This window comes from Anolis sagrei, chromosome X (assembly GCF_037176765.1).
Source record: "Anolis sagrei isolate rAnoSag1 chromosome X, rAnoSag1.mat, whole genome shotgun sequence".
NCBI lineage: Eukaryota > Metazoa > Chordata > Lepidosauria > Squamata > Dactyloidae > Anolis > Anolis sagrei.
The window spans coordinates 53599695-53616732 of NC_090034.1; the positions used below are offsets into that span (position 1 = coordinate 53599695).

At 45.6% G+C, this 17038-nt stretch overlaps 1 protein-coding gene and 1 non-coding gene across 2 annotated transcripts; both read right to left on the reverse strand.

Moving 5' to 3' along the window:
- Positions 1-164: 164 nt before the first annotated feature.
- Positions 165-15767, reverse strand: NDUFS7 (NADH:ubiquinone oxidoreductase core subunit S7). The gene is made up of 8 exons (XM_060785018.2): positions 15611-15767; positions 12989-13025; positions 12809-12871; positions 9995-10112; positions 6991-7170; positions 2649-2695; positions 2164-2252; positions 165-386 (listed from the first exon to the last, which is right to left on the reverse strand). The coding sequence occupies exons 1-8, from the start codon at positions 15624-15626 to the stop codon at positions 289-291; spliced, it is 648 nt and encodes a 215-aa protein (XP_060641001.2). The 5' UTR covers positions 15627-15767; the 3' UTR covers positions 165-288.
- Positions 15768-16056: 289 nt separating this feature from the next.
- On the reverse strand, positions 16057-16130 carry TRNAN-GUU (transfer RNA asparagine (anticodon GUU)). Its single transcript has one exon. It is a non-coding gene; the product is annotated as a tRNA-Asn (tRNA).
- Between the last annotated feature and the right edge of the window lie 908 nt (positions 16131-17038).

Genomic DNA, 17038 nt, shown 5'->3' on the forward strand with positions numbered 1-17038 from the left:
CAAGGAATGGCTGGGGGTAGAACAGGATTCCCCAGGTAATACCAGGTCTGAGGTTGTATTTGGACTGCACTTCCCATCATCCCTAGCCTTCCTGACAACTGACAGTTCAAATGGAGGACTAGATGACCCTCTGCGTCCCCTTTTGGGAGGAAATGTGCAGGAACCACGTTTCATACACACGTTTATTGGGGAAAGCCTTGTGCAAAGTGGCTTTGAAAAATGTGCGCTAAAGAGAATGGGCAAAGGGCCCCAGGCTTGGGCCGCTCACGCAGGTGAGGCGGAGAGTGGCTATTTCCGGTACCAGATCTGCAGCCGCCTCTCCCGCTTGATCTTCTTCTGGAGCTGCAGGATCCCGTAAAGGAGGGCTTCGGCAGTCGGAGGGCAACCTGAGAGCAGAGATTAGAGGCTAATTTTCCCCATCACAAGCCCAAAGGCCCCCATTAAAATACATTTCCTGCACTCCCTGTTTACTGTTTACCCTAGGGCCCTTCTTCAAAAGCCGGGAAACAGATCAGTCCTAGGATTCTTACAGGTTTCGGGGGCAAAAAGGTGATGCGTGAAGAAATACAACAGAAAAATCTATTATTATTCTTAGACGAATGGGCAAGCGTGCTATCGAGTCTAGAGACTATATTATTATTATTATTATTATTTATTATTATTTATTATTATTATTATTATTATTATTATTATTATTATTATTTTATTTAGGGCTTTTACATCCCGTCCTTTCTCAACCTCTGGAGAGGGCCTCAGGATGGCTAACAAAGTGGCACCCCATGGCACCCACATCAAAACATAAATATACAATTAACAGCAATGTAATAATAACAATATAAAAAAGTATAAACAGTATAAAACCGTATAAACAATATAAAAACAGACAACAAATAGTCAGTGTTCACCGATTTAAATCATTATCCAAGGGCAGTCCATTAGTTCTAAAGAAGTCAACACGTCAGTAGGTCAGCCAATTCTCCAAAGACCTGATCCCATAGCCAGAATTTTACTTATTATTAGTACTACTACTATTGGAATTATTGTTATATATCATCAAGTGTGCTTTCTAGTTTCGAGACTATATTAATATTAAGACAAGTGTGCATTCTAGTTGAGAGACTATATTATTGCTTTCAGTATTATTGCTATTACTATTATTATACTAGCTTGTTTACCCAGCCTTACCCGGGTTATTTGGAAAAGTACATTTTTAATTGTACAAAATGCATAAGGTTGTGGGTGAGCTACAACTCCCATAATGCCAGGTTAACCCTGAAAAACTCCATCAGTACTACAAGTTTGTTATGTTGGGCACGTTTACGCTAGATGCATCATCGGTGGGATTTAGTGTACTCTCTGGCTGCAGGGTAAACTACAACTCCCACTACGGTGAGTCAGTCCCCTCGAACCCCTCCAGTAGGTTGAGTTAGTCATGGGGGTTCTGTGTGCCAAGTGTGGTCCAGGTCCATAATTGGTGGAGATCACAGTTTCTCTGGTTGTGGGTGAACTACAACTCCCAGAAAAGAAGACCAGTTCCCCCCAAACCCCTTCAGTAATCAAATTTTGGTATATAAGGTCTGTGTGCCAAGTTTGGTCCAGATCCATTGATGTTTGGTTCACAGTGCTCTCTGGATGTAGGTGGACTACAACTCCCCCAAATCAAGATGAATACCTACAACTCCTATAAATCATGGCGAATTCTCCGCAAACCTCTCTAGTATGCTCAGTTGCCGATCAAGTCCTCTGTGTGCCATAGGAAAGAATAGGAAGGGGTTAAGGAAGAGCCAGTGGGCGGGGTCATGCAAATTCCACACCAATGGAGAGAGTCAGAAACACTGGGATGTCTGTGGTGGAGGAAACACAGAACATCTAGGGGGAAATTGTCCCCTTATGAAAGCCTTCACTTGGGTGGGGGGCAGTATTGTGTTTGTGAAGGACATTGGCAGGGCTCTTGGACATGTTGTTTGTGGAGGCAGGAGCTTGTCTGTGTAAGTGGACACCTCAGCCACACACAAATGTTTATTTTCACTTTTATTATGTGTATAGATAGATAATAACATGGTATAGATAGATAATAACTTTACATGGTATATGTATATTGACTTTATGCGATATACATATATATGTGTATGTGTGTTTGGGTTTTTTTTGGCTTGATTTTACCTGGCACATAGATGTCCACGGGCACAATCCGGTCGCAGCCCCTGACAACGGAGTACGAATAATGGTAGTAGCCCCCACCGTTGGCACAGCTACAAGATACAATGGCAGAAAGTCACATTGTGTTGCACCTTGTTGCATCACACTCTTCACAATCGCCGTTCCGGGCTATAACCCCCATCATCCCTCATCCATACAGGAGCTGGAATCAAACACCTTGTGCTGTCCTAAAGAGAAGGCATGGAAAGGCCTTTCTCCCTAACTCTATGCTGTGGATTTCAAACTACATTGCTTTTAATGCTGTGAGCCACTCTGAGTCTTATTTAAGAGAAAAAAGCGGGGAGAAATAATAATAATAATAATCCTAACAGCTGGTAAACTGGATGGGATTTCTGGGAGTTGTAGGCCAAAAACATCTGGGGACCCCAGGTTGAGAACCACTGCCCTATAGGCTGCCTAAGGAATTCTTATAGAATTTATGCTCTTACCTTCCCATAGACACGACGTAACGGGGTTCCGGCATCTGGTCATAGACCTGCCAAGAGAGAAAAGAAACACAACAAGAAGAAAAAAAGCCTTGTTGAATCAGGTTGGACGAATAATAATAACAATACAATAAAACGTTACTTGTATTCCACCCTGTCTCCCAGGAAGGGACCCCAAAGGTCATCCAGTCCCACCTGCTTGTTATGTAGGGACACACACCACTTTGCAAGCCCTCTTGAAAGAGGCCCCTCTCCCGCAAGGCCACCCGTTGCAGTTCTGGAGAGACTTATTTTGCAATGCGATCCTAGGTTGCCTCCATAACACTATTTTTGTTCCTGCATTACAAAAATCATTTCCTAATTGGTTCAATCATGAAAACACTGGAAAAGTATATTAAATTTCAAAAACTTTGTTTTTGCAGGAAGGACATCCTGCAGCACATTTTACCTACTTTTTCAATGAATATCTCATTGAGTCTCAACCATAGAATTATAGAATCACAGAGTTGGAAGAGACCTCGTGGGCCGTCCAGTCCAACCCCCTGTGAAGAAGCAGGAAAATTGCATTCAAAGCACCATCGACAGATGGCCATCCAGCCTCTGTTTAAAAGCTTCCAAAGGAGGCTCTACCACACTCCAGGGCAGAGAGTTCCACTGCCAAACAGCTCTCACAGTGAGGAAGTTCTTCCTAATGTTCAGATGGAATCTCCTTTCTTTCATACAGGGGCAATTCCATCCTAGATTTTATGTGTTTCCTCCACCACAGACATCCCAGTGTTTCTGACTCTCTCCATTGGTGTGGAATTTGCATGACCCTGCCCGCTGCCTCTCCCTTAACACTTTCCTATTGTTTTCTATAGCACACAGCAAACAGAGGAATTGATCAGCAACTGAACATACTAGAGAGGTTTGGGGAGTATTCCCCATGATCTATAGGAGTTGTAGGTCCTGGGATTTATAGTTTGCCTGCAATCTAAGACCACTCTGAACTCCACCAACGATGGACCTGGAACTAACTTGGCACACAGAACCCCCATGACCAACAAAACGTAATGGAGGTCTTTGGAGGGATTCATAGGAGTTGTAGTTCACCTACATCCAGAGAACACTATGAACCCAACCAATGTTCAATCTGGACCAAACTTGACATGCATACCCAAATGTGAATACTGGTGGGTTTTGAGGGGAATTGGCCTGGACATTTTGGAGTTGTAATAATAATAATAATCATCATCATCATCATCATCTTTATTTACACCTCCATCTCCCCCAAGGGGACTCGGGGCAGCTTACATAAGGCCATGCCTATCAATACAGTAAACACAATATAAACACAAAAACACAACAGAAGACCAGAAAATAAATTACATAAAATGCAAAACCAATATCAATAAGCGATACTGAGATTTTTAATTCACCTGCAATCTATGAGCCCTCTGAACTCCATCAAAGAGACAGTTGGACCAAACTTGACACACAGAGTCCCCATGACCAGCAAAAAGTACTGGAGATCTTTGGGGGAAATTCACCTTGATTTGGGGGAGATGTAGTTTACCTACATCCAGAGAGTGTGGAGTAAACCTTTGTATAAAGAAACAAAGAGTGACATCTGCTGGTTAAAAGAATCCCTTCCAACTTGTAGTTTTTACTCCAGAAAGAAAAACAAGATAAACCCCACAAGCCAGTCTTTAGGATATCAAACAGTAAAATGTTACCGTCTATCTATAACTAAGCAACTATTAATGGCAATAGAACAATAAAAACAAAAACAAAACATTCCCAAAGATCAAACAAAAGAGCCGGATCTATACACATCCCTCTCTCTCTCATCTCATGCTTTTTATCCCTTACTAGTCGACTCCATTTTAAACGATATTTGACGCAGCCTAGAATCACATTGGCCTTTTTCGTTGCAGCATCACAATGTTGACTCAGTTCTGCTTGGGGTCTACTGAGACTCCTAGAACCTTTTCACATGGACCATTACTTCCCCCAATCTAGATACTATATTTCTTGAATCCCATTAGCCTTTTGAGCTGCGGCACCACACTCTTGTTCATGTTTGGCTTGTGGTTTACTAATCTGCCAAGATCCCTTTTGTATGGACTGCTTTCATGTGGTGCCATGCGTCCTCTCCCATACCTTCAGGGAAGGAGATCCCACTTGAACATTAGGAAGAACTTTGTGACGGTAAGAAGAGCAGTTCAGCAGTGGAACCTTGTGCCTTTTTTAAACAGAGGCTGGATGGTCATCTGTTGGGGATGTTTTGATTTTCTGTTCCCACATTGCAGAATGGGTTTGGACTGGATGGCCCTTGGGGTCGCTTCCAACTCTATGAAACCATTCCTTGTCTTTTTCCAAAATAGCAGGCAACATGTTGGCTCCCTGGGTGTGATATCCCTTTAAATATTTATCCTGTCCTCGCTTAACCTCTTCTTCAGGCTAATCATCCCCGGAGTCCTTAGCCACTCCTCATTAGGATTTATGGCTTCCAGACCTTTGACCAGTTTGGTAGCCCTTCTCTGGACACCTTCCAAGTTATCTCTAACCTTCTTGAATTGCTTTGGCCAAAACTGGACACAGGGTCATTCCAGGTGAGGTCTGACGAAGTGGAAGAGAGTGGGGTTGCGACTTCCCTGGTTTTACGCTCCTATTAATGCAGCTGAGAATCACTTTGGCCTTTTTCGCTGCCGCATCACACCCTTGACTCATGCTCAGTTGTGGTTCTACTAAGACTCCTAGATCCTGTTCACATCAACTTTGACTTCCCTTGATCTGGACACAAGACTTCTTCGGATGCTGCTTAGAATCATGTTGGTCTTTTTTGCTGCCACATCACACTTGGCTCATGTCCAGTCTAGTAAGACTCCTAGATCCCTTTCACATTGATTATGACTTCCCTTCATCTGGACACTAGACTCCTATTGATGCAGCCTTGAATATTATTATTATTATTATTATTATTATTATTATTATTATTTATCATGTCATCAACAACCATACCAATAATAATAATAATAATAATAATAATAATAATAATAATCTTTATACCCCGCCACCATCTCCCCAATGGGGACTCGGAGCGGCTTACATGGGACCAAGCCCGGACAACATATTACATTAAAAGAAAACCAAATCATAAACAACAAGCAACATTATCAAAATTGCATTGAATTGCATTGGCCTTTTTCGCTGCCACATCACACCCTTGACTCATGCTCAATATGTGGTTCTATTAAGGCCCCTTAGATCCCTTTCACACGGACTTTGACTCCCCTCGATCTGGACACAAGACTTCTATGGATGCAGTCGAGAATTACCACCTCTGCTACAAAACAGGAGCTTTTTTGTTGAGTTCCAGGACCAGAGAAGCAGATGGCGGAAACAGAAGAACGGCCTGCCTCAGGGGAGCGTACTTGCACCATCAATGTTTAACATTTACACAAATGACCAGCCACTGCCAGAAGAGACAGAGAGTTTCATCTATGCTGATGATCGTGCCATTACTGCTCAAGCAGGGAGCTTTGAGATGGTTGAACAGAAGCTCTCCGAAGCTCTAGGTCAGTGGTTCTCAACCTGTGGGTCCCCAGATGCTTTGGCCTTCAACTCCCAGAAATCCTAACAGCTGGTAACCTGGCCGAGATTTCTGGGAGTTGTAGGCCCAAACATCTGGGGACTCACACGTTGAGAACCACTGCTCTAGGTGTTCTTACTGCCTATTACAGAGAAAACTAGCTGATTCCTAATCCATCTAAAACGCAGACGTGTGCTTTTCATCTTAAGCACAGACAAGCCTCTTGAGCTCTGAAGATTTCCTGGGAAGGAATCCCACTGGAGCATTGCAGCACACCCAAATACCTGGGGGGGGGGGGGTCACTCTGGACTGTATTCTGACTTGTAAGAAGCACTGCTTGACTATCAAGCAAAAAGCGGGTGCTAGAAATAATATCATACAAAAGCTGACTGGCACAACCTGGGGATCACAACCAGAGACAGTGAAGACATCTGCCCTTGCACTTTGCTACTCTGCTGCTGAGTGTGCATGCCCAGTGTGGAATACATCTCACCACATTGGAACAGTGGATTTGGATCTTGATGAAACATGCCACACTATCACAGGATCTCTACGCCCAACACCGCTGGAGAAATTACACTCTTTAGCCGGGATCGCACCACCTGACCCCCGTCGGGAAGTAGCAGCCAGCAATGAAAGGACCAAGGCATGGACATCCCCGGCCCATCCTCTGTTCAGCTTGTAGTCGACTAAGACCCAGATCCCTTTTATATGGACCGATGTCATGTCATGTCAGGTATCCCAACCAATAGCGTGCATGTTCTCCCATACCTTCCGGAGGGCTGGGGCCATCTTGTTAGTCAAGGTCCCAGCCACAATCATGACGTCAGCTTGCCGGGGACTGGCCCGGAATACTACCCCGAAGCGGTCCATGTCGTAGCGTGGGGCGGCCATGTGCATCATCTCCACCGCACAGCAGGCCAAGCCAAAGGTCATGGGCCACAAGGAGCTCTGGAGGTAGAGGAAATGTAAGAGAAAGGTGTTAGATGCTCTCTCTTCCCACCAAAGGATCGTATTTATATACCTAACAGTGAAAATCTGTATGTGTGTATGTGGCAGGGGTGCTCACTTCCATAGACAGGCTCCCACTTCCCCAAACAGCTTTAACCCACAGTGCTGAGGAGCCACCAAAAGCCCTCCCTCCAACGACATTTCAGGTTATAGTGAGCGCCATCAACATGTAGCACAAGCCCTGCCAATGTCCTCCCCAAACACCATACTGCCCACCAACCAAGGAATGCTTTCATTCGGGGACAATTTCATCCTTGATTTTACGTGTTTCCTCCACCACAGACACCCCAGTGTTTCGTACTCTCTCCATTGGTGTGGAATTTGCATGATCCCGACCACTGCCTCTCCCCTAACCCTTTCCTACTCTTTTTAACTCTGCCTGGACAGCAAACACAGCAGAACTAATCAGCAACTAAACATAGGGAGGAGTCTGGGGGATTGACTCCACATGATGGAAGTTGTAGTTCACCCTGCATCAAGTCAGAGCATTGTGACACTAACAATGGACCTGGATCACATTTGGCACACAAAACCCCCATAACAAAAAAACAAAAACAAAAAAAAAACTGAGGAGATTTGTGGGCATTCACCGTGATTTATAGCTGTTGTAGGTAGTGCGATTTATAGTTCACCTGCAATCTATGAGCAGCCTGAACTCCACCAACGATGAACCTGGGATCAACTTGACACACAGAACCCCTATGACCCACAAAACATATTGGAGGTCTTTGGGGGGATTTATAGGAGTTGTAGTTCACCTACATCCAGAGTGCACTATGAACCCAAACAATAATGGATCTGGACCAAACCTGGAATGCATACCCAATAGGCCCAAATTTGAATACTGGTGGGTTTTGACAATTGCCTTTTTCAAATAACCTGGGTAACGCCGGGTACCCGAAGGGACTCAGGGCAGTTTCCAGCATATACGGCAAACATCAAATGCCAACGAGAAGACATATAAACAAATTACATCAAAATAGAACACATCAAACTATATAAAATTGCCTAACTTTCAACTTAATTTCAGGCAAAAATGAATCAAATAACAAAAACTTAAATAACCCAAACAGACGCTATCACATAGTATACATTTGTCACAGGATAAAACATCTAAAACAAACAACTAAAACCTTATAGAGAGATGGGATGGTTTTCAACGACCAACAGGTTGAAATCAATCCCATTATCTAAACAGGATTTAACATAGCTAGACAAGAATGTATGCTGAAACATGTTAGTCTCCCTCCTCTCCGTACGCCAAAGTGCATAGGAGGGTTTTTAGCGACCTTTTTAAAGGCGAGGAGAGACAGGGCAGTATTTCGGGAGGGAGTTCCAGAGGTGGGATTGGGCCATGGAGAAGGCCCCCCTCTCGTTCCCACCAGCCAGGCTTGAGACAGAGGTAGGACTGAGAGAAGGGCCTCCTTTGCAGATGGCAAAGCTTGAGCCGGTTTGTATACGGAGATGAGGTTTTGCAAATAGTCTGGGCCTGAATCATTTAGGGCTTCATAGGTAATGACCAGCACTTTGTTTTTATCCCGGAAGTGGACGAGCAGCCAGTGGAGCTGCCGTAACATGGGAGTCATTCTCTCATGATACGATGTTCCAGTTAGTAACCTGGCTGCTGATCTTTGAACTAGTTGCAGTTTCCAAACTGTCTTCAAAGGCAGCCCCATGTAGAGAGCATTGCAGTAGTCTAAATGGGAAGTAACCAAAGCGTGGACTACCTTGGCCAGATCTGGTGTCTCAAGTTACGGGCACAAGTTCTAATTGTGCAAAGGTGCTGGGTTTCCAGAGTCAGTGATAAATCCAGGATCACCCCAGACTGTGCACCTGTGTCTTCAGAGAGAGTGTGACCCCGTCCAGCATAGGCTGTAATCCCACACTCTGATCTGCCTTCTGACTGACGAGGAGTACCTCTATCTTGTCTGGATTTGCCTTCAACTTATTAAGAGCACTCTGGACCCCATTAACAATGGTTCTGGAGTGGTTTGGGAGAAACTGACCTTCCTTTCTGGAAGTTGCAGTTCACTTATATCCAGAGACATTGTGACGACCACCCATGACGGACCTGGACCAAACTGGGTACACAGAACCCCTATGACCAACTGAATCTACTGGAGGGGTTTGAGGGGACTGACTCAACATGGTGGGAGCTGCAGTTTATCCTGCAGCCAGAACCCGACCAATGATGCATCTAGAGCAAAATTGCCCAACATGACAAACTTTAAGCACCGATGGGAGTTTCTCACGGTTAACCTGGCATGATGAGAGGTGTAGTTCACCTAAAACCTTATGCATTTCGTAAAAAATTTTAATTTTTTTTTTCAAATAACCTGGGTAATGTTGGATACCCAAGCTAGTAGGAGAATAAAAGTAATACAAGGCTTTAATATAAAGCTTCCAGCAATGGAAAAGAAAGCCTTGGGGTGCATCTATGCTGTAGAATAATCCAATTTAATTTCGTCGGTCCAATGCCATGGAGTCATGTAGCTTGACAAGGTCTTCGCCAAAGAACAAATCCCAGTTTTGCATATCACTGAGCCATGGCCATTCAATTCAAGATGATGTCCCTCAAAGAAGAGTTCCAGGAACTCCTGAAGATGACCGTATGACGCGAATCTCATGCGCACCCCAATTTTGGAGAGGTAATTTAGCCCAAAAACGTGAGCAATAAATTTGAGTCAATAGGGTATTTCAAAAGCTAGAGGAACACATAAACCAGCGAAGGGAGCGAAAGGACTGCTCTCTGCACGAAACTCACCCGACGGGCCCAGTTGATCAAGTCATCCAGCTTGGTGATGACATATTCCCCGCGACTGCTGGGGACAAGTGGCTTCTTCTGGACCATGGCGGCGCTCTTGGTCTGGATGGCGGCGGAACTGCGGAGAACATGTGGATACAAAATACACCATTACTTTTTTTAATTTGAGAGAATACTTTCGTAGGAATTTCTAGAACCTCCTGCAGGGCTTAAGGGTCAATGTTTCCTGGGCCCAGAACCGCATGTAGGAACCTAATGATCCCTAGTGACTTCATGGCCTGGCCCTAGTCTCAGGCTGAACAATCCAGGGAAGCAATGATGATGATGATGATGCCGATGATCATCATTGCTGCTTTGAGTCTCCCTCTTTAGAGAGAAAAAGTGGGATTTTAATAATAATAATGATGATGATGATGAAAGCAACAACGCAGTTCTCTGTATCAGAACTACAAAGAACCCCAGGAATAACCTAATAACCAAGACACCAAGATATTTTTTATTGAGCTGTGTTGTTATTATTATTACGAGCGTGGGTTCCCGGAATTGCCCGGGTTATTTGAAAATATCCATTTTTTTATTTCTCCAAAATGCATAAGGTTGTGGGTGAACTATAACTCACATCATGTCAGGTTAACCCTGAGAAACTCCACCAGTACTTAAAGTTTGTTATGTTGGGCAAGTTTGCTATAGATGCATCATTGGTGGGGTTCAGTGTGCTCTCTGGCTGTAGAGTAAACTACAACTCCCACTATGATGGGTCAGTCCCCTCAAAGCCCTCCAGTAGGTTGACTTAGTCATGGGGGTTCTGTGTGCCAAGTTTGGCCCAAGTCCATCATCGGTGGAGGTCACAATGTCTCTGGTTGAGGGTGAAAGTCAGTTCCCACCAAACCTCTCTAGTAATCAAATTTCAACGTATCAGGTATGTATAGCATGTTTGGTGCAGATCCATTGGTGTTTGGATTACAGTGTTCTTCGGGGGTAGGTGAACTACAACTCCCTCAAATCAAGGTGTATTTTCCCCAAAGACCTCCAGTATGTTTTGCTGGTCATGGGGGCTCTGTGTGCCGTGTGGTCCAATTCCATTTTGGTGGAGGTCAAAGTGCTCACTGATTGAATGTGAACTATACATCCCAGTACCTACCTACAACTCCAAAATGTCTAGGCCAATTCCCCATAAAACCTACCACTATTCAAAGTTGGGCATATCGGGTATGCATGCCAAGTTTGGTCCAGATCCATCATTCTTTGGGTTCATAGTGCGTTCTGGATGTAGGTGAACTACAACTCCTCTAAATCCCTCCAAAGACTTCTAATATGTTCTGTTGCTCATTGGGGTTCTGTGTACCAAGTTGGCTCCAGTTCCATTGTTGGTGAAGTTCAGAGTGCTCTTAGATTGCAGGTGAACTATAAATCCCAGTATGCACAACTCCTATAAATCTTAGTGAATTCTCCCCAAACCACTCTAGTATGTTCAGTTGCCGATCAATTCCTCTGTTTGCTGTGTGCCATAGAAAAGAATAGGGGAGAGGCAGTGGGCGGGGTCATGCAAATTCCACACCACTGCAGAGAGTAAGAAACACTGGGATGTCTGTGTGGAGGAAACACATAAAATCTAGGATGAAATGGTCCCCGAATGAAAGCCTTCACTTTGCTGGTGGACAGGATGGTCCCTGTGGAGGACATTGGCAGGGCTCTTGTACATATTCATGACGCCCACTATAACCTGCAACGTCATTGTAGGGAGGGCCATTGGTGTCTCCTGAATGGTGGGAGCTATAGCTGTTTGTCGAGCCAGGAGTGTGTCTGTGTAAGTGGACACCCCAGCCACACACACACGTGCATATTTTCCCTTTTATTATATGTATAGATTACATTTTAAATAAATGATTTGAGGGATTTCACGTCAGGGGCCTTTGTCCTTCCCTGTTATAGGGGTTAAGGGTTCAGGATTTCTGGACTACAAGTGCCATTCATAGCACAGCCAAAAGGGAGAATGGGAGTGGTTAGATTGTAACATGTAGAGGTTGAGGAAAGTGGCTACAACCATAACCCAAATGTGGGGAGATTTTGGCCTAGGGGCTGCTACTGGGGTTGAAAGGTTTGCCCTGAGTTGCCACTGGCTTTTGAAGTCTTCCCTCTAGAATCCGACATTGATTTTGAAGGGCAAGATGGTGCAGATATAGAGTGGTCCCTCACTTATTGTGGGTGTTACGTTCCTGGATTCTGCGATATAGAGACGCCCCCTCACCTACCCCCCTCCTTACATGCCTCCTCCTCTTTGCCACCTGGGGCCTCTTCCTGCAATGCTGCATGGGGCCCAAGCAGCAGGAAGAGACCCCAGGCGGCAAAGAGGAGGAGGATGAGGCACGTAAGGAGGGCAAAATTCTTCTTTAAGAAAAAACCCGCAAAACAGAGAGTTCGAAGGAGCGAGGGACCACTGTAGTTTTGAAGCAGAGGCTGGGTGGCCATCTGCTGGGAGGGATTAGATTGTGCTTGGCAGGGAATTGGACTAGATGGGCTTTGGGGTATCTTCCAACTCTAGGATTCTATGATAGAAGGTCCCTTTGAGGCTGGATGGCCATCTGTCAGGACAGATTACATTGTGTCTTCCTATTTGGAAGCCTTTGGGCTCTCTTCCAATGAGGATTCAATGATTCTATAGCCCTATTTCTCCAGGAACCTGCTAATGTCTTTGAGGGATTAGATAGTGTCTTGCTCTCTGAAAGAATAGGGTGGAACTGGATGGCCCCTGAGGGTCTCTTCCAACTAGGATCCTCTTAGTTTATGTCCCCAAAGAAACAGATCTGGACTTACCTCTCTGCGCCGTCCGCCGGGGGTGTCTGGTGCACAGAGCGGACGTGGAGCATCGCGACCGGCCTGTTCAAAGAAAGGAAAGCCATTCCAAAAAAATCAGCCCCAGTAAAGAAGAGCCCCACCCCCCAATAGTATTTGATGCCAATGTCTCACTTCCAACGGGAAGAGGGTCTTGCTTACCTGAAAAGGAGCCATCCCCGGGGGGCCACGCAAGACACTGAAAAGATGGATACAAATGAAGAATGCAAGGAAAGGGCATTATGGCCTCCTGTATCCACAAGGCCTGGCATTCTCATTGACAAATGTCTAGCAAAACGTGTCCTCTCTAGGCATGCCCTAGTCCTCCAAGCAACTCTTATGGTAGGTTTCTTGTGTCCTGTCTTCCAAGCGACTCTATAGTATGTTTCCTATGTCCTCTCTAGTCATTTTCTAGATTCTCCAGGTGACCCTGTAGTATGCTCCCTATGTCTTCTCTAAGCATTTTTAAGATCCTCCAGGCAAGTTTATAGTATTTATTTATTTATTTACACCATTTCTACCCCGCCCTTCTCACCCCCGAGGGGAGACTCAGGGCAGCTAACACAGGCAGCAATTCGATGCCACAGTATCAGTAACACAATGTAAAATCATAATATATAGCAAATTAAAAACAGTAACATTAATTATAATCACATAGCCATATAATCACATAGTCACAATTTTCTAGATTCTCCAGGTGACCCTGTAGTATTCTCCCTATGTCCTCTCTAGGCATATGTCCTCTTCTAGATGCTCCAGGTGACTCTATGGTAGGCTCTCCATGTCCCCTCTAGGCTTTTCCTAGATCCTCGAGGTGACTCTATAGTATGCTTCTATGTCTTCTCTAGGCATGTTCTAGATCCTGCAGGTGTCTATTCTGCCTATGTACCCTCTAGGCATTTTTATGTACACCAGATGACTCTATAGTATGCTTCAATGTCTTCTCCAGGCATTTTCTAGATCCTCCAGGCGACTTTATGGTATACTTCCTATGTCCCCTCTAGGCTTTTTCTAGATCCTCCAGGTGACTATGGTATGCTCCCCATGTCATAGAATCATAGAATCATAGAATCAAAGAGTTGGAAGAGACCTCATGGGCCATCCAATCCAACCCCCTGCCAAGAAGCAGGAATATTGCATTCAAATCACCCCTGACAAATGGCCATCCAGCCTCTGCTTAAAAGCTTCCAAAGAAGGAGCCTCCACCACACTTCGGGGCAGAGAGTTCCACTGCTGAACGGCTCTCACAGTCAGGAAGTTCTTCCTAATGTTCAGATGGAATCTCCTCTCTTGTAGTTTGAAGCCATTGTTCCGCGTCCTAGTCTCCAAGGAAGCAGAAAACAAGCTTGCTCCCTCCTCCCTGTGGCTTCCTCTCACATATTTATACATGGCTATCATATCCCCTCTCAGCCTTCTCTTCTTCAGGCTAAACATGCCCAGTTCCCTAAGCCGCTCCTCATAGGGCTTGTTCTCCAGACCCTTGATCATTTTAGTCGCCCTCCTCTGGACACATTCCAGCTTGTCAATATCTCTCTTGAATTGTGGTGCCCAGAATTGGACACAATATTCCAGATGTGGTCTAACCAAAGCAGAATAGAGGGGTAGCATTACTTCCTTAGATCTAGACACTATGCTCCTATTGATGCAGGCCAAAATCCCATTGGCTTTTTTTGCTGCCACATCACATTGTTGGCTCATGTTTAACTTGTTGTCCACAAGGACTCCAAGATCTTTTTCACACGTACTGCTCTCGAGGTATCCCCTCTAGGTATTTTCTAGATTCTCCAGATGACTCTATAGTATGCTTCTATGTCTTTTCCAGGCATTTTCTAGATCCTCCAGGCGACTCTATGGTATACTCCCCATGTCCCCTCTAGGCGTTTTCTAGATCCTCCAGGTGACTATAGTATGCTCCCTATGTCTTCTCTAGGTATTTTCTAGACTCTCCAGATGACTCTATAGTATGCTTCTATGTCTTCTCCAGACATTTTCTAGATCCTCCAGGCGACTCTATGGTATACTTCCCATGTCCCCTCTAGGCTTTTTCTAGATCCTCCAGGTGATTATGGTATACTCCCCATGTCCCCTCTAGGCTTTTTCTAGATCCTCCAGGTGACTATAGTATGCTCCCTATGTCTTCTCTAGGTATTTTCTAGATCCTCCAGGTGACTCTATAGTATGCTTCTATGTATTCTCTGGGGACGTTCTAGATCCTCCAGGTGTCTATTCTGCCTATGTACCCTAGATGTCTCTAGGTTCTCCAGGTGACTATGGTATGCTCCCTATGTCTTCTCTGGGCCTTTCCTCAGCTCTCCAGGAGACTCTATGCTATGCACCCAGCCCCCCTCTAGGCCTTTCTATCGACTCATCTGGCTGAAGTTCTCATCTCTTGGCATGTTGGGACTCTATCGTACACTTCGTATGTCCTCACTCTATTCCTTCAGGCCTGGCAAAACCTGACCTCTCCAGGCTTTTCCTAGGTCCTCTAGGCGACTCTGTGATCTGCTTCCGCCGGTGTACCCACAAAATGCTCCGGGAGGATCTAAAGAGGAGAGTGTGGCTTGAAGTATGGCATCTTCCCTTCCGACTCAAAATTCTTTTGAGTTCAGTTCAAGGCTGGAGGATTCTGGGAAGCAGGGATCCCCCAAAGCTGGGCCTCGCCGGAAGCAGGGCCTCCTAAAGCGGACGAACCAAAGCTCTGCAGCCCTCCTTTCCCTTCTGAGATCTCTCCCTCAACTCCCCTCCTCCTCCGGAATGATACACTCCGCTCCTGGCCCCGCTCACCTGCCAGGGCCGCCATGGAGGCTCGCCGGCTCTGCTCCGTCTGAGCCCTTCAAGGCACCTTTAGCCGAGCTGTGCACCGTTTAAACGCTCCGGGTGGGAAACAACGCCGCCGCCACTTTGGTTCCGGGAAACAAAGGGGTTAGCCTCCTACGCCCCCTGAAGGCAGCGAAGGGAGCAGCATCGCTTTCCAGCCCCTTTTCCACTGCCGAGGACACGCCCCCTTATTTACATAGCTACTCCCCTCTTCGGTGGCCGAGCGCGGCCATTTTTGTTACGGGCACCCTTGCCCTTCTGTATTGCAGGCAGACCTTTGCCACACACACAGAAGCTTGGCCCATTTCTCCGTCTCGCCTTTATCTACCATATTCGCAAATGGAGAGGCTTCCAAAGCGTTGCAATACATTTTCAATATTTATTGACACAATAACAACAACAAAAGAGGGAAGCGTCCCTGGGTGGGCTCGAACCACCAACCTTTCGGTTAACAGCCGAACGCGCTAACCGATTGCGCCACAGAGACCCAGCTGCTTCTCCACCTTCCCTGGCTTGCCTTAGAAACGAAACGTCACCCAAAAGAGAGGCAGTTTTCCATCACTCTCCAACACACTGAAAAATTCACCAATGATGCTAAAGTTTACTATGGGCGACCTTTCTTTCCTAAATCCAAACAGTCACAGCAGATCTGTAGATTTCCCAAGAGACAGAGCAGCTAAGCATAAGGAAGATAATCATTCCTAACACCTCCCAACAAAGGATATCCCCAGGGAGGAAGCAGTTAGGCTTTCAAGCGGCAAGGCTATTCAATGGCAATCAAGCTGACCAATGGCAAACATTCACACTTGCCTCCAACAGACAGGAGTTCTTTCTCCCACCCGGGATATTCCATAGATACCGTGGGGAAAAAATATTTAGTCAGATCCCACTTAAAAAGATGAGAGAGGCCTATAATTGACATCAATTGACATCACCTGAAGCCCCAGGTTGGCGTGAGCAGTCAACTGTCAGCCCTAGCTCATTGTTTACCCTCAATCCCTCTCCAATGCCAGCCATACAGCTTAATGGTGTAACAGTAGAAAATGTTGACCATTTCCGCTACTTGGCAGCCACCTCTCCACCAAAGTCAACATCCACAGCGAAATACAACACCGCCTGAGCTCTGCGAGTGCAGCATTTTTCCGAATGAAGCAGAGAGTGTTTGAGGATCGGGACATCCGTAGGGATACCAAGGTGCTTGTTTATAAAGTTATTGTCCTCCCAACCCTGCTATATGCCTGTGAGACGCGGACTGTCTAGAGACGTCACATGCAACTCCTGGAAAGATTCCATCAGCACTGCCTCTAGAAATCCTGCAAATCTCTTGGGAAGACAAGTGGACAAACGTCAGCGTGCTGGAAGAAGCAAAGACCACCAGCATTGAAGTGATGGTCC

Bases quoted from the DNA above. Each gene is read 5' to 3' on its own strand.
- NDUFS7 (XM_060785018.2), bottom strand. The intron at 7,171-9,994 runs GTGAGTTTCGTG...CTCTACCTCCAG, and splicing joins TGATCAACTGGGCCCGTCGG to AGCTCCTTGTGGCCCATGAC. The intron at 387-2,163 runs GTAAAATCAAGC...CTCTGCTCTCAG, and splicing joins CGTGGACATCTATGTGCCAG to GTTGCCCTCCGACTGCCGAA.